General features: G+C 40.7%; 1 protein-coding gene across 4 annotated transcripts in view; it reads left to right on the top strand.

The window, feature by feature from the left end:
- The window catches only part of DNMT1 (DNA methyltransferase 1), a 55,056-nt gene that overhangs the window by 1,129 nt on the left and 36,168 nt on the right, over nucleotides 1-17,759 (top strand). The window contains exons 1-16 of one of the 4 annotated variants that reach the window (XM_078603421.1): nucleotides 773-840; nucleotides 4,591-4,639; nucleotides 6,557-6,664; nucleotides 7,321-7,780; nucleotides 9,580-9,679; nucleotides 9,805-9,880; nucleotides 10,166-10,212; nucleotides 10,391-10,448; nucleotides 10,633-10,716; nucleotides 11,443-11,552; nucleotides 12,223-12,341; nucleotides 12,710-12,802; nucleotides 13,279-13,430; nucleotides 14,679-14,866; nucleotides 15,874-16,054; nucleotides 16,991-17,088. In XM_078603421.1, the coding sequence (XP_078459547.1) occupies nucleotides 788-840; nucleotides 4,591-4,639; nucleotides 6,557-6,664; nucleotides 7,321-7,780; nucleotides 9,580-9,679; nucleotides 9,805-9,880; nucleotides 10,166-10,212; nucleotides 10,391-10,448; nucleotides 10,633-10,716; nucleotides 11,443-11,552; nucleotides 12,223-12,341; nucleotides 12,710-12,802; nucleotides 13,279-13,430; nucleotides 14,679-14,866; nucleotides 15,874-16,054; nucleotides 16,991-17,088 (1,976 nt within the window). In that variant the 5' untranslated portion in view covers nucleotides 773-787. Of the gene's footprint in view, nucleotides 1-772; nucleotides 841-4,590; nucleotides 4,640-6,556; nucleotides 6,665-7,320; nucleotides 7,781-9,576; nucleotides 9,680-9,804; nucleotides 9,881-10,165; nucleotides 10,213-10,390; nucleotides 10,449-10,632; nucleotides 10,717-11,442; nucleotides 11,553-12,222; nucleotides 12,342-12,709; nucleotides 12,803-13,278; nucleotides 13,431-14,678; nucleotides 14,867-15,873; nucleotides 16,055-16,990; nucleotides 17,089-17,759 lie in introns of those variants that run through there. The other 3 variants (XM_078603420.1, XM_078603423.1, XM_078603422.1) reach the window with 3 other exon arrangements.

The raw sequence follows: 17,759 nt of genomic DNA, 5'->3' as shown, positions 1-17,759 counted from the left end.
CAAGTTCATTTATTAGGTATAGCACTGTGAGCCATTCGGCTCTTGAATCGGGTGCAACCGCAACAAACAAAAAACAAAAACATGAACAAGAAAACATCTTATAGTGACTATGTGACTAAGTGCAAACAGAAAATCCAAGAAAAGACAGCAAAATATTGCAGAAAAAGCACCGCACACCAACACTGTGCAAACATCCCAGTGGGATGCAAGTCAAACAACAACAACCACAAGACAACTTAGATTAAGGCCCATCAGTCCTACTCCGTACTACAACAAACAAACATGGCCAAACCAATAAACTTTTCGAAATCACCAAAATAAAGCCATGAAATCAATGAAACAGTGATCATAGGAAGCCGTGTGCCGCACGAGCCTTAATAGGTGCTTTCAAACACCCCCAGAGTGTGTGCATGGCCACGCGGCGTGGCGATCTTTGTTTTCGTGTTGCAGAACAGCATCGCCCTGCCACGAACACGCTTGGGTGCTGTGTACTTCATGCTTTTGGTTGCTCATTTTGATTGAATATACGTTATAGTTTGGAAATACTGTATGTATGTCCTCAATTATAGACAACATGAAATCGTCATATCAAGAGTTTAACATCTTCAAGTTGTCAATATAGCTATGCTGCATCTCAATATGTTGTTGATTCTCTCCTGTCTGCCTATTGAATCGACGACGTATAAAGGACGCAGCTGGTTTATATTCTGTACGTTCAATCCCGGTTGGATAGTTTGTTAGGTTCGATTGCTCTGGCCTTGGTCGGGCACACCACGTGCAGCAATCTATGGCGTGCTATTCGTTGCTGTGTTTTGAGTTACGTTTCATTTCCGGAAATAGGTATTTTAAGACACTTATTTAAGCAAGTTAACGTTAAATGCGTTATTGAATGTTTGCCGATAATTGACGACATACCAAGTTTATTAAATGTCGAAGATTGACGAAGTGTGCAATATATAATATGGATTTTTCATAAATGTAAATATAGCAAGAAATATGCCATAGTTGTAGCCTTACTGGCAAGTGTGGGATAGTATTGTAAACACAATGACTAATTATAATCACTGTGCAGTGATTATGCCTATAATAAAATCACTCTCAATGTGACATCGTGTGATATCACAGAAAGCTAAGCAGGATATATACGCGTGTTTAATACTTGGATGGAAGGCCGCCATGCACAATGTTATTAGCTGCTGGTTTATGTGGTGGTGGGGTTAGAGGTCAGTGCCACACAATCCATTGATTGCTCTGCTGTCCTCCGCTGCCACATCTATGTGTACCACCCTGCCTCCCCACCCTGCACTGACCTTTGTGGGGGAGTGTGGTCAAATAGCTCCCAAGACGGTGTGTGGAGTCCCCCCCCCCCGTCCAGAAATGTATTTAACAAAGGTCTGTGCATGTGGGGTCTTAAGTGCGGTACTGTACTGTGATGGAGAACTGTTGGCGAGTTGTCCTTGTGGAGGTAGTGCGTGTACGCATAAAGTTATCATTAGGGCTTCGGATTTTCTGTTAAATTTTCTTTAAAATTGTTAGTACTTTCTACCTGTCCAAAAGTGAAAGTTTTGTGGTGGTTCAATAGTTTTGCATTCCATGTATGTGCTGTATCATCATATCATACTGTAGTAATATATCTCGGTTTACATCTCCCCCGTTTATATCGTTTCGCAAATACGTCGTTACTTTATTAATATCATACCTAATTTGCGTTGCCTCAACCCACACTTAAGTTGCTGACCGCATCCGTTCTTTCTCATATCCGTCGCCTCAGCAAAAGCACATCAACCTGCTTTTGTTTGCCTCTTTCATCGTTTTGAATATAGTCCACCTTCAATAACTTGCCAAAGGTACATGCTGTGCTCTGTTTCCATACTCTGAAGTGCACGTGGTAGACTAAGGAGGAACTCAAGGACATGGATTTAGTGATTGCGTCATGCTGCTGCGTGCGGCAGTCGTGGTACTTCTGCATCTCTGATTAGTCCGGTTGGCTCCGGATGGTGTGAAAGAAGTCCTACATACATATTTTTTGCTCTATTCTTTTCGATTGGTTATCTAAATAAATGACATTTAAAGCTTGACTTAAAGCTTTCGTGACTGCAGGAATTCATATTCTTGGATCTTTCGGTAAAGTTGAACCTATCTACGTGACTTTACCGAAAACCCCAAGAATATGAAATGACATTTACTTTGAAACCATGCAATTTTTGTAATATATGCATATAAATAAAATAATGTTTTAGACTTGTGGAGTAACCGTTTCCATTCAGGTCAACACAAGCAGAGCAACAATTTGTGCTGGGTTTTTTTGGGGGGCTTATTAATTTAATGGGGTTATTTGGTTAAAATAAAAAGTATAGAATTCCTGCTAATCGCCAAGTGACGGGCCATCGAGACATGAATCTCTTTTGCAAGAGGGACCTGGAAACAAGCAAATAATATTAAGTACAGAAGGCTCGGTTAAAATATACAAAGCGGTCATGAACGTCCATAAAATAATGGACAGATGTTTTTTCTTAACCTAGGTTATAAGTTAAGATATGGACAAACTGGCAAAGCTTCTAGGCAATAAAATACACACATGTAGGCTTTCAGGTTGAGTTATATATTTGTAAATTAACGTATCATAGTTGAGGTCATCGTGATCAATGCCATGGATTTATTTATGTTTGCTAGATCGTTAGTTATTGCAAAATCAAGACCCAACCTTCAAGGCCTACTTCTCGGCACTTTATGACCTTAGATCTTGATGGTTATTGTCGAATCCCATCCTTCATGGACCACTCTTATGGTCTCATCACCATCTGAATTGAAATCGGCCCCTTAGGTGCCATACTTGGCTTGCTCGCCTGCCATCCTTCATTAAAATACAAAAGTCCCACCCATTGCAACCTCCGCTTCCCGATTACATCTGAAGTCATCTTGCTTTGTTCTATTCATGTAAACGATACAATGGAAAACAATAGTTAACCAGATGCTGTATTGTTTATGCATTCATGTGGAATGCAGTTTTTGATGGAATGTCTGTGTTCTTGGGTATTAGAACATTCTATATTTTCCCGTCGCAGATTATGTAATTTTGCATGTTGCAGTATGGTATGGCCTTGTTGAGCAAATCTGTAATTCATTTTAATCTGTGCTTTATAGCGACTACTATAGGTGAGACTGCTCGGACAATGCCTCGCATTGAGACTGCTAAAAAAGCAATGTGATAAACATCTTCAGTTTTTCGTGCAAAATAATGTGCCATGTTGCATGTTTGTTTACATTATTTACTGCATAATGTACTGCATAATATAGGATAATTCTTACACCTTCATACAGGCAGATACTGTACACTAATTTGTGGTTTGTCCTGTTTGCTTGGTATTGGGACGTTTTGTACCTGTAGTAGTGGGAACGTTTGCGTCATTGATGTCACCTATTGTCACCATTAAAGCAAATTGAACAGCCAAGCTGTGAGTCACTATGGCCCCTCGAGTGTGGAACTTGGGCTGAATCTTTTGGATTCTAATGCGCCCATCAAAAGTGCGTGCGTTCAATGGACTGAGACATTGCGTGGTTTTGTAGTTGTGTTAATATGGACAGACAGGCCACCACTGCCATTTCGGTGGCCTCTTGTCTGAGAATATTTCTGACACTAATCCATCCACGCTTCGTGTCTCCCGCACAGTCATGTGTGGGCTTGCTAAGCCATTGAGTAATTATGTCCATCAATGCAATTGCATGGCACAGTGTCGCTTGAAAAAACGGCAGGCATCGTTATCGTAATCATTATCGGGCACCTGCTCTCGTTGGGTTTTTAGAAATGTGTAGATAAAGTTCCCTCCCTTCTTGACAATAATGTGCAAAGCTTAAATATGCCAATATTAGTTAAACTGAACAGAATGTGCAATGTAATTGTAATGCATGTTTACTGAGGTTCGAAATATATATCAAATTTACCATTTCCTTAAGCAAACTGATATGTGCAATATTGTCAGTTTTTCTTTGGTTAGGCATTGTGGTATTATTAGGCCATAGCACGTGGGTAAAACCACCGTTAACGGTCATTTTCAAGACTATAAAGATACCCTATTTCATTGAAAAAGCATTGCATTGACGAGATGAGTACATAGATATGGTCTAGGACTTCATAAATGAGTTGTAAACATTTTAGGAGTGCTAATGTACAGTGATGAAAAGAGTTATCAAGTTTACATTAATTTTACCTGGAGATGGAAACAAATAATAGAAGACAATGAGACGTTTATTCACAAGGGTGTCTGCCCTGGGTTATATCATACGTTTGATTTTCAAAATCTTTGAGGTGTAAAAAAAAGCTTCGATAACATGAATCTGAATTGCAGCAAAAACATCAACTCCTCAGCCATGATCAATCCACTGCTGGATGAAGGCCATACCAAGCTGCTACTGCCTCTCACGATCTTGCAATGGAACAATCCATCCAACACATGAACCTATTGAATCGCTCGAACTCCTCTGTTTGCGTTCTTTCATATATCCAAAATTATATATAGATAGAAAATAAAAATCAGTCGGATTATGAACAGTACTCATTGAAAACTTTGTTTTGTGTTAATCTGTGTGCAGGCTCGCAGAATTGGAAGAACGCTTTCGGACAGAATGTTTAACAGAGAAGGTAAGTTAAATGTACTCTAACTTTACAATTTGAGAGTCGCTAGGGCTGTAGTGAGAACAATTATACACATTAGAATGAATGTTTTAAAGCGAGGCGCTTATTGTGGCTGCTGCACTTTCTATAAGATATAGCTGTATGTGTAATGTAGTAACTCGGCGGGAGACGACTTCACGGGTAACACACTCTTTATTTTATCAAACTTGGTTACAGGTGACTAACACCTACTTTGTATCTCGGGTGACAACCACCCACTTAGCTACTTGGCGACTAACGCCCACTGAGCTACTCGGATGACCAACATCCACTTAGTACTCGGGTGACAAACACCCACTTAGCTACTTGGCGACTAACGCCCACTGAGCTACTCGGATGACCAACATCCTCTTAGCTACTCGGCGACTAACGCCACTGAACTACTCGGATGACCAACATCCACTTAGTACTCGGGTGACAAACACCCACTTAGCTACTTGGCGACTAACGCCACTGAACTACTCGGATGACCAACATCCACTTAGTACTCGGGTGACAAACACCCACTTAGCTACTTGGCGACTAACGCCCACTGAGCTACTCGGATGACCAACATCCACTTAGCTACTCGGCGACTAACGCCACTGAGCTACTCGGATGACCAACATCCACTTAGCTACTCGGCGACTAACGCCGCTGAGCTACTAGGTCTTCAGCTCCGTCTTCGGGTCTTCAACTGGGTAACTCTCCCCGAGTGCTCTCGCGCGTCCCCCTTTATACCCCACCTGCGGACGTCGCTGCGAGCACCCACTTATTCGACCAATCGCCGGGCGCTGGCTACGATCCTCTTTTCCCACATCTCATCGTGCCTCACCACTCACGCCGCGCCGCCCCGTCATCTGTCACTCCCGGCGCGCGTGTCCACACCACGCCCACAACGCGTGCCCAACCCCGCACCCCGCGCCGCCCCGTGATCCATCACTGTCACAGTCGGCGCACGTCAATACCACCACTACATCTGCATAACATAAACAACTGCGTGTATGTACTTCATTCACGTATAATGGCATTATTTTTTTGAGCATTTTCACAATGTGCTCCCATCAGTTTTCATTGGCTGAAGAGACCAACTGTTCACACAATTAGCAAGTATACATATTTTTTATTAATGTTGATTTTTAAGCTCACATTTAATGCCTTGAATGGTACTTGAGAGAATAGATTAAGCATGGTTTCTCGATTTAAATATATTATAGTATAGGTATTGCTGATTGAACTGTTAATCTAATAAAGGAGTTTTTTTTATATTAAAACACAATCTAATAAATAGTACAGTCACTTTATAGAAAAAACATATTTTATTGCAGTCCAGATAAATGTTACATCCTTCTGTCAATCCACTGCAGGATAAAACGCCCCTTAATTGTTTGACTATACTTCACGATACTACTCAGTTCGAGTTCAAGTTAATTTATTAGGTATAGCCCTGTGAGCCATGCGGCTCTTAAGTCGGGTGCAACCGCAACAAACAAAATATGAACACAGAATATTTAGAGCGACGACGCGTAACAGAAACATCCTGAAATAAACCAGTTGGTGAAGAGGAAGCCCTGGACCAGCTTAGATATCGCTCACACTGATGTGAGACATGGGTAGGCATGGAACTGTGTCACTGGGTTTATAGTGCAATGCGCTAATCATATCACCACTTCTCCCTCCATGCAAATGCAACTCTACACATGTCACAGAACATTAAAAAATGCAAACATAACAGTATGAGATTAATGTTGACAGAACTTTGAATCAAATCGTGACCACAAATTGGGACAATTCCTTAAATCACTGAAGAAGTGAATCTTTCCATGCTTACCATATAAACCGGTATCCATAAAGGCTTTTATATAGCCCAAATGTAAGCTGTGGTTGACATCTTATTTCACACAGGGATACATGAAGAAAAAGCTGGGCCTGGTGCAACCTTTTCTTTCTGGAGAGGTGAAAACGCAGCTGGAAACGCTGCAGGAAGAGTTGAAGGAGGAAGACATCACAGAGGTAAAGTGGTAACACACGATCCATGCACTGTAGCAACACAGCACAATTTGAGACGTGTTCTTGCTTTAAGAGCGCCTATAATAAAAAATAGCACTTTAGTGTTTCCACGGCAAGGGTTAGTTCATCGCTTTGCTTTGACAATGCACCTCCGTTGAGCACGGTTGGCTACGTAAGGACTGAAATAAGTTCTACATACATACATTCAATGCACCTGCAACTCTAAATCGGTTTAACAAAAGCGATTTGTATACTGCTCACTTTACGCATCAATAGTAGTCACCTTTGTGGATTGCTTTCAGTATTTCCAGTTGGTATGCATCTCCGATGCAATGACAGACAATGACATACGTTTTTCCTGTGCCAAAATACCAGTTCTCCCTGTGCTTTACATACAGTGCAGGCCATGTCGGTCATGTGACCAAATTGACCATGCTGGTCAATGCAAGTTGGTTAAAGTGAGGAGCGTAGATGTGGAGTACAACAATTTATTTTGCTGAACTGCTGTCTACTGCCTACAATGTAGCCCACAACTTAGTTCATAGTGAGAGAAAAATCATAAGACTGCGTTATGTATGTATGTATATTGAACTTCTTTCGCATTGTATGTAGCCAGCCATTCTAATCGTAGATGCCCCCACTCCCTGTACCCCCTGCAGAAGGGGTACTTAAACAAAGTTAAGACCCTTCTCCTTCGAGAGCTTCCAAAGCTGGAGGAAGAAGGCTCGGAAAAGCCCCACCAAAATGGTGCTGCCAAAAACGGCAAGGTGAAGCACGGAAAGAATGGGACCACGCACCATGCCGCCACTGCCGCCGCCGCCACCACCTCCACTGCCTGCAAAACAGAATCTGTGGAGGCCAACGGGGATGAGGCGGCAACAGAGAATGGAGACGCGCATCCCGCAATGGCCAATGGCTCGCCTGAATGCTCCGGCAAGGCAGTAGCCAACGGTGACGGGCTTGTGCTCGTCAAGTCCGATGCGGAGATGGACGATGGGGACATGGAGGGAGATGATGCTGAACCTGCGTCGTCGTCATCGTCCTCCTCCTCGGCGGCCTCTGCCGGGAAAACGCGGGGTCGCAAAAAGAAGCAGGCGGTCGAAGCGGAGAGCAGCGGCGGTGGGTGGGCACCTTGATAAGACGCAGCTGTTTTGTGGAATATTGAGAAAAGCACCTGTATTTATAGTGGGGAAAAATCACCAATTCGTTAAATGTGAATGTTGTATTGGTTCGTGAAATAATTGATAATATATACGTGTACAAGTTGTTTTGTGGTGAGATTTTTTATTTGTCACCCCATGAGAGTGGCCTTTATTAGTACATCGTTGTCAAAATACAATACAGTACTATGCTGATGTATAAGTCTAAAGTTTTTCTCAAGTCTGAAGTAAATATTCTTGGTTCTTTCGGTAAAGTCATGTAGAAGGGAAATAATAAAATAATTTGGAAAATGTTCTTGCTGTGGTTTTCACACCTGATGATGATTGCTTGTGTTGCGATCGAAACGTCGTGAGAATTTTTTTGTTTAATTTATTTTATTATTTCCCTTCTACGTGACTTTACCGAAAGAACCAAGAATATGAATCCCTGCAGTCACGAAAGCTTTAAATCTGAAGTAGATGTCAACATTTTAAATAGGTCTAAGAAAATCATAAATAATCGAGAAAATAGAAAAGTAATGAAGGGATAAAATATATATATGACATGCAGAACAAAGAATTGTCCATGTGAACACGTTTATGCTGATTACATTGGATCTTAAGAGGAACAGAATGTGTTTTCCCCTCTGCTATTTCAGGATAGTTGTTGCATAGCAAAATGTAATGCGATTGCAAATAATGAACTGCTGTTGCCATTTATTGTGATGCTTGTTAAATTAGAACATTTGCAGTTGGAAAACATAATTAAGGGGAAATTCACGCCAACCGAAATTTTATTGAGAATCATCTAGACTTTCAACCCGATCAAACTATACAAAATTCTCTTATCAAACTTTGGTTGTCAGTAAAATATTTTTACATTTTTCCTTCTGGAATTTTCCACACTCATGGGGTGTGCTTCGTTGTTCCTCTCTGCTCACCCATGTCCTGGGCCATCTCTAAATACACTGCAGTTCTTGATATTCTGGTTCACCACTTAAAAACACCTCATTCAATGTCCATCACCTTTCTTCTGATGTGGTTTTTGTCTCTTATTACGAAATGTGCTAGCCATCTGAGTCAGCTCTTTTTTCAACTAATTTTAGATGGGCACGACTCTTGCCTACTTTTCAGTATCTTTTCCAGTCCTGCAATCTTTCTACGCATCGTTAAAATCATTCCAGCATTACACTCAGATATTTTGTCTCACAGCTCGCTTTTTTAGGCGCATCTATTGGGATCAATCTGATAGCCCTTGCCCACTTTCCATCCTGCTCAGAGTGAATTTGTGCGTCACTTTCAGGGGACGCCCGAGCATTTATAGTGTTCTAGGAACAAGTAAATCTTAGTTTGGTGGCCTGCTTCCTTTAAGATGCCAACCTTCACTAATTTTCCTACTGGGATAGAGTCCAGTTTTGCGATTTATAATTCCTACGAACGGAACATTCACACCATTATCTGTAACAAATTCGAGATGTATAACTTTCACTCTAGATGAATACATATAGTTATAGTTATTCAAAAAACGTAATCCAGTGTGAGCAAGTTGAATATGTTAAGCTAATTACCTACATTGAAACCACTTAACTGGTTTAAGTGGAGGGGTATGACCAATAAATGAAGCATTTTTCATGAAGAACTATAAAGTGATACATTAGTTGCTGACAGTGTGCGAAGGTTGACACTCTGAACATTTCTCCTTGTAGAATTGAATTTCGGTTGATGTTCCGTTTTATACTTGATGACAGTTGAATTAACACATTTTTATATTCGCAGCAGAACTCGCAAGTCCCCGTGGTCGAGGTGGCCAGCGTAGCCGCAAGTCGGGGGCGGCAGCTGGGGGCAGCCAGCAATCCATTGCTTCAATGTTTGGAAAAGGGTTAGTGTCTCATGCTGACATCATGAACATTATCATCATGATCCAAGATCGTGCAGCCTGTCGTGTGAGAGAGGCTTTGGTTGGCGTGAGGATTTAATCGGTTTTGTCAACGGTGCGATCTGCAGGTCTGTAAAACGCAAGTCGGAGGAGGCAAATGGAAAGGTGAAGGAAGAAGTCATTCAAGATTCCCAGACTAAAGAGGTGAATATCATTTACTTTCATTTGCATGCTGTTCATTTGTTAAAAGTAGAAATACTTTGTGTGTGTGTATGCGAGTTGCATTATGCCCAACATTAATCTTGTGTTTTAATTTGAATCAATTAAGTAAATCTGGAATTTTCATTGCAATTCATTTGAGTCATTGTGAAAGCTGTACATACTGTTTTAATGGGGTTCCACTGTATAAACATTGTCATACGCATTAATTACATGCTTAGTTATATGCTGATTCTTTAAACATTAATTGTTTTTGTTGTTTTGATAAAGGAGGGTCTGGAGGACAAAAGGAGAAAAGTGGAATTGCTTGCTGAAAAGTAAGTAGGCTGTTGCTTTTGACACCTTTTAATTTCATGGCTTAGACAACTTTAACTTTCATAACGACACCCATATGTCCATCCATTGTGGTGATGCTGTATGACAACTGCCCCTTTTTTAATATCGCTGTATTGCATTACATTCTGATGAGTCCATTCTAAACTTTGGTGTTTGTAGGCCACTATTGCTGTCTGATGCACCTGAAAGTTCACCTGCAAAGTTCAAACCAGCAAGGGTATGTATTTGTTGGAGTGTATTATATGACATTAGATATGCTATACAGATTTAATATTCGCTAGCATTTTAACTCGCGTAAAGTAGTGGATTGCTTTTCCATTAACATTTCTGCATGAATGGCGTTTAAATTTGCTCATGTTTACGTCTTTATGGGTGGTTTGTCTCTTTCGCCTCACTTGAAGACCCCACCACCGAAGTGTACGGAGTGTAAGCAGTTTCTGGATGACCGTGACCTGAAATTGTTTCAAGGAGACCCAGATGATGCGGTAAGTTTTCTTTGTAATCGTTTCCCGCCTTCTCGCATTCCATTATAGGCTGATTTTGATGATGTCATTTAAGGGCTCAATTGTGTCAATTTGATAGTGTAAAGTCATAAGTTCACCACTCAGTTTTATCCATTTCACTTGTGTGTCCATTGTAAAATATATATTTAACTGAGGTCCTTACAAATATATATAAAACATGGCCAGTCCAATTGGCTAAATGGTCAGAATCTGAGCTGTAGAAAAAATCATGTAATTTTAGTCATTTGTGACATTCCCAAGCACATGATTTTGCCTTTTTAGATTTAAGGGTGACTGTTAAGGTCATGTTTTTTTTTCATTTATTGAAATAATCATATTTGACTTTGCCGTAGTGTCAATTGCCTGGCAATTCAAAACGTGGTATAATCCAGTAGTTCTCAACAATTTTAGTTTGTCGGGTCCTAAATAAAGACCATTTGTCCTCTCGCCCCATACCCTCCAAGCCCAAGCCTCACTTAAAGTATCTTTTGGCGTGTTGTGCATTCGTGTTTTGTCACTGCAATGTGGTGCCAATGGTTCTGCCTGCACATTAGCAACTTATACTGTACGGCATCCATGCCACAGCCTGTCCCCCACCCCCCCCCCCCTGAAATGCTATGATGGGGGTTGCTGAACCACATCTTGAGACATACTGGTAAGATGCATCAGATTTATTAGTGTAAAGTTTCTATCCTGTATTGTTTTCAGCTGGATGAGCCAGAGATGCTTACTGACGAGCGACTCTCGGTGTTTGAAAGCAACTCAGATGCGATGGAAAGCTACGATGACCTACCTCAGCACAAAGTCACAAACTTCAGGTAGGTGTTGCGTCGCAGCATACAACAAAGCATTTATTCAAGACTCATTGGTGTGCAAGTTAACTTAATATTCTTAGACAGCTCCTTGAGAATTTCTTTTATCTTTTGGGAAAATACAGACGTCAACTATGGAACATTTATCTGAACGTTTTAATGCCCACTTGGGATCTATCTTCTTCTATTGGTTCCAAATGATGTTGTTTGTACGTACAGTACAAACAATTTGTACGTACAGTACAAACAATCCCTGTTATTCAAAAAACAACTATTTCAACTGTAATGAAATCTGATTTATGTTTTTTTTTATTATTTGCTCATGTTATCATGTATGGAGACCAGCGGTGCAGTGGTTTGTGCGCTGTGCTATGAACCCAGTGACCTGAGGTCGATTGCTGGCCATGGCTTACTTCACCGACCCACACTGACCAGCATGGTACAATATACGTAAATACCCCCATGACTGCCAAAAAATATATAAATCTGGCCCACAGCATGGGTAAGCCGTTAATCCAGCAATGGATTTACTCAGGCCTGTACATTGTTTTAATTAAATTATGATCATTTATTCCTGTGTGCATTTATTGTAGACCATTGGTTGCTGAGAATTGCAGACTAATTGTGTTGCATTCTCTTTAATCTACGTGCGTGATTTGGTTATGTCCGTGTGCAGCGTGTACGACCGCAAGCTGCACCTGTGCGCATTCGACACCGGACTCGTGGAAAAAAATGTGGAGCTTTATCTGAGTGGAGTCGTCAAGCCTATTTATGATGAGAATCCCTGCAATGATGGTGTGTGCAAATCAAATAGTCATTGATAAAAAAATATATATATTTCAATGTGTACATAGTTTCCTTTAGTTTTCTGACTTTTCGAATGATGTAGTATGTGAATAAACCATACATTAGTTTTTCATTTAAAACATCGAGATCAACTCAAATATACTTCATTTTTACAGTCATGTTAAAATGTAACTTTGTCAAAATGTAACTGTTTTGTGATATAACAATGTTTAATTTGTATCCATCAGAAACGGTGCTCTTTTTAAAGATATGATGCAGCATTAAATCAGCATTGGAACTATAAATTTCATGTTAAAAGAATTGCAAGTTTTCTATAGATACGTTGCGCTAATGATGGATTTACTTTCTTTGACTAGGTGGCGTGAGTGCCAAGAAGCTGGGTCCCATTAATTCATGGTGGACTACTGGGTTTGATGGAGGAGAAAAGGCCCTTGTTGGCATCACCACGGGTAAATGAGCAAAAGAGTCCTTCTATAGCTTCAGGAACTCACTGTAATATTACAGTTTCTCATAATTGTGGATATAACTGTTCAATACACAGGCACACAATGGTACTAATTATGTGCATATGATTATTCAATTTTTTGTGGGTGCTGTTGCGCTTAAAACACACTTATGTAGCTCATTTCACATGTTGTTGAAAGTTTTTCTTGCTTTTTTTGCTAAGACATGCCCATGACTCCATTAACAACTCCACTCAGGTGATGTTTATTGGTAATTTTGTCAAAATGCATCTGGTCCATGATGCTTGTTTAGCATTCCACCCTCAGTTGTACCATGAACATTTTATTTCTACCAAGTCTTGCCAAGGGCCATGTGGTCTAAATTAGCAGTCATGTGATTAAACTAATGATTTACCAGAGGCCTTAGTTCTGGCTTGTGTAATTGTGTGTTTGATGCATGTCATCATGTACCTGTGCTCCAGCATTTGCCGACTACATCTTAATGAACCCAAGCGAGGAGTACGCCTCGACGTTTGCTGTGATGCAGGAGAAGATCTACATGTTCAAGATAGTCATCGAGTTCCTGCAGCACAACCGGGATGCCACCTATGAGGACCTGCTCAACAAGATCGAGGTCAGTCTCTTAGCGCAGGTGAAATCTGTAATGAGAACATTGCAAAATAATAAAAGGGCATATCACCGGATTTATGCATGTCCCCTTTATATATTATAATGCCACTGCATGTGAACAGTTCTCATGATAGGTGAGTGATGGTGCTGTGTGACTGATTTTAGTTATCATCTTTAATTGACACTGTTCTTGCTTAATCTATAAATATATACTTAGAACAGCGATAATCAACATTGTTGGTATGGTGTCCCTCACGTTGACCCTGCCCCCGAGGTTACGAACACCGTGTTGCCTCCAGGAAAAACACGGTGTTCGTAATGTATTTGTGTCATGTTGTGTATTCAAGTCCTTTGTTGCCACGACGTAGAGAAAAAATTCTCCCTGCTCTTTCAAAAATTATCCTTAATAATATCCATGCCGCAGTCTGCGCTTCCCCTGAAAGGCTTCCAGGAGGGCATGACGCACAGATTGCAAACTGTTGGCTTCAATCAAACTTGAACTGTTGTTTTGGATCCCAGAAAAAAGCATAGTTTATCATATATTGTTATACTCAAGACATGTTTTAATGTATACATCTCTACCGGAATGAAGACAATGTCAGTATTAATAACATATGTCTCGACTTTGTAAATGATGCGCATGAATGTGCAACGATTCGTCAATTTAAAATGTATTATTATGCTCATTGTGAGAATTAATTGTTGAGTTTGAAAATTATTTGAAAATAATTTCCCAGTGTTAAGGCTAAAGAAGTGAACAAAACTGCAAATGAGAAAAAATAACAAGAATGCAAACAAGACCCTAAAAAAGAGATGAAAGAGATTTGATTTTGCAATAAAATTGCGCTCCTGAATTGTGAAATTCATCAAATGACTGGAGAAGTTATGTAATATTGTACAACAATTGTTTTAATCGGCTGCTGGATGAAGGCCTCCTCACACGATGAGTCATTGGTGTTATTTGACCATACTTCACGCTGATCAGTGAGGGTTTGTGAATGTGAACTCGACCGGTTGAGATACAACTCGCCACTCGTGTTGGCCTTGGCCCGAGAATAAAGGCAAGTTCATAGAGTAGTGCTCGAACCACTTCACCAGCGTTCCATTACAAATTATGATGTGAGATTACTGATCAAAAATGGATTGTAGGCAATTGCCTCTACATGCCTTTTGTGAGATGATAAATGAGTGAGTGAGCGATGAAATGACTTGGCTTTCATTCGTTCCATCTGCCTGCATTTTCTTGCACTAGACGACGGTGCCCCCGTGCGGCCTTAGCTTCACGCGCTTTACGGAGGACTCGCTGCTGCGCCACGCGCAGTTCATTGTGGAGCAAGTGGAGAGCTACGACGAGGCGGGAGACGAGGACGAGCCGCCCATTATCATCACGCCCTGCATGCGCGACCTCATCAAGCTGGCCGGCGTCACACTCGGGAAGCGGTGTGTGCAGGCACCATCGCGCCTCCTCCCTTTCTGTTTTTGGTGCCTCTCTTTTTCCACTGTACAACTGAGCCGTACAGAGCCAGACTGGCTCGGCACAAGAGGCGCCAGGTTTTTTTTTGGTCATGACGCATGTAGATGATACGATGACACCATCTCCTCCATGTACTATCAAAATCTAATGGGGGGCCCATTTATCGTGAGTAGTGTTTTTTTTTTTTACGACAAAATAATCCTGAATCTTTGCAGATCTTCAAAGCTAAGTAAGGATTGGCCTGGTTACTACTTGGTTTAGGCTGTGAGGTGGTCAAGAGATGACCATATAGCAATAGATTACATTCACCTTTTGAGTGTTGACTCATAAGAGTCATGGGTTTATTCAGGTTCCACCCAATGCAAAGCACTCGATTATGGAAATAAACAAAAATCCAATGTGTCGGACCCTTCTGAAAGGATCCATCGTGGCTTGGCTAAGTAAAGCAAATTATTAGTAGCAATGTATCCGGTGTTGAAGTTATACAATTATACTACCGGTTAAATGCAGATCAGCAGAGGGGGAAGAGGCGCAGATTGAGGTTTGACCTGCCCTTTAACCCCTTTACACTCTGGACAAGCATGAAGACGACTGGTGCCATTTAGGTATGCATGGAAACCTGGTTAAAATGGTGCTGTAAAATAGTAGCCTGTAAATGTTCTGTGCATAGCAAAATAAAATTCATAAATGTGTCCTTTGTTGAATGTTGTAAAGCATTTTTTATTAGTATTGGAATGACCTTCTTACAAGTGTTGGGAAGGAAAATTGAATTCCCTTCGAAAAGTGCCTGGATTTGTCTTTCTTTTACAGTGAGTGAAGGACATGCATTGTGAGGTGAAAAAATAGCTGATGAAGTTTTGGGAGGCAGAGAGTTCTATGACTGAATGAAAATACCACATGCTTTAAAGGGTCTTTACAATCTCGCATTGTTTCATATTGTTTATTCCCCCATTCTTGATGCTCTCTCTTGCAGGAGAGCCCAGCGTAGGCAGACCATTAAGCACCCGACAAAGATCGCCAAGGACGCCAAGGGCCCCAGCAAGGCCACCACCACGCTGCTCGTTCGGCAGATCTTCGACGAGTTCTTTGACGAGCAGATAGAGCAGCGGGACAAGGAGAATGTGATAAAGCGCCGCCGCTGTGGGGTCTGCGAGGTAATGCTGTGCAACAGCGGCGACGCTGTGCTGGAAGAAAGCAGCTGTGATGGGTCAACTCTCCTCTGCCTTACAGTCGAGCAAATTTTGAGATATAGGGGCTGTAATAATGCGTTGATTCATTTCAATGCTTTCAAATTCACACTTAATGCTCACCATGCGTGCATGCATGAATGCATGTGATATATGGTCTTACAAAACTAGAACGTGTGAGTCATAAGTAATACATCATTTTAATGCATGATTCCATGCGGATTTTGTGAGCGATTTGATATATACTACACAGTAACTCGACATTTCCATATTCATCCATGCAACAAATTTGTCAGATTTGTCACAATTCATGTTTGTAATGGGAATGAATTCTGTTTGTCTTGCTCATTTGTATATATCCATACCTCAGTCTGTTAGCATAAATGTTGCATAAATAGCACGTTCTGTAGATTCATGCAACTGAATAGTATAGTAACTATTTCCGAAAGTTCATTGATTTTCTGAATGAAATCGTGACCCAGAATTGAAACGATTTCGCAAAAATCACACAGGTCGTGAACCGGCACATGATTATTACGTTATCATCACCTCTTTGTTTTTCATACATTGTCACAAATTGCAATCTAATTATTTGCAGGACAAGCCAAGACTGAAATTATTGTAAAATGTAAGTGCCATTTCCTATAAATGACCTATATCAGAGCCACTCGAGCTCTGATATCCAAATTATTCACTAGTTGGTTGTGTATCGTATCAGTAAGTCAGGTATGGTAGGGCAAGGTCAAAATGCATATTTTAGAATGTATTCGTGTTACATTTGAATAGTGTAAATAATATGCTTGAATATGTTCTATATTGACCGAGGTCTAGTTTGTTCTGACTTTGGATCTGTTAAGATATAGATGGGTGACAAGGTTCCTAAAAGTGTGTTTTATTGTGTAGGTTTGCCAGCAACAAGACTGTGGGAAATGTTCAACCTGCAAGGTCATGCCTAAATTTGGCGGAATTGGACGCTTCAAGCAAGCCTGCATGAACCGGAAGTGCGTATCCCATTGCATTCTGTGAACACACGTAGTTCTCTCGCTGCCTGTATTCTTTTAGTCGGGTTATATCTTTGGCCAGCGTTTGTTTAGATTTATGTTATTGTCTATCCTTGCCAACTAAGGTTGAAACCAGTTACGCATTGTTATCCGTCCACCCATCTATAAAGGGGTGGGTTGGCACAGTAAATTTTGACTTAAAGCTTTCGTGACCAGAGGAATTAATATTCTTGGTTCTTTCGGTAAAGTCACGTAGATAGAAAATAAATAAAAAACCACGACGTTTCGATTGCAACACTGTCTTCATCAGGCGGTGAGAAAAGATGAAGACCGCTTGTGTTGCGATCGAAACGTCATGGTTTTTTTCCATTTATTTATTTTCTATCTACGTGACTTTACCGAAAGAACCAAGAATATGGGCACAGTAACTTATAAAGATGATCCAATATGAACCAACCTGTAGTATAAAGTTGTGTTGCTATTTGAAACCAGTCCTCTTGAAGACAATACATTGAACAAAGGATTGCAAAAAAGGGTGAGTTGCAAATATGAAAATGTTTTTGCCCTGACATCTACCCATCAGCTTCAATACTGCTAATTAAATAATTCCAAAGACAAACCCATGTTTACATTAATTAGCATCATCCTTCATATGTTTTTTTTTTCTCCCA

The sequence above is a fragment of the Lampetra planeri genome, chromosome 20, assembly GCF_965212315.1.
Source record: "Lampetra planeri chromosome 20, kcLamPlan1.2.h2, whole genome shotgun sequence".
NCBI classification, from domain to species: Eukaryota; Metazoa; Chordata; class Hyperoartia; order Petromyzontiformes; family Petromyzontidae; genus Lampetra; species Lampetra planeri.
This window is presented reverse-complemented; position numbering and strand designations above follow the sequence as displayed.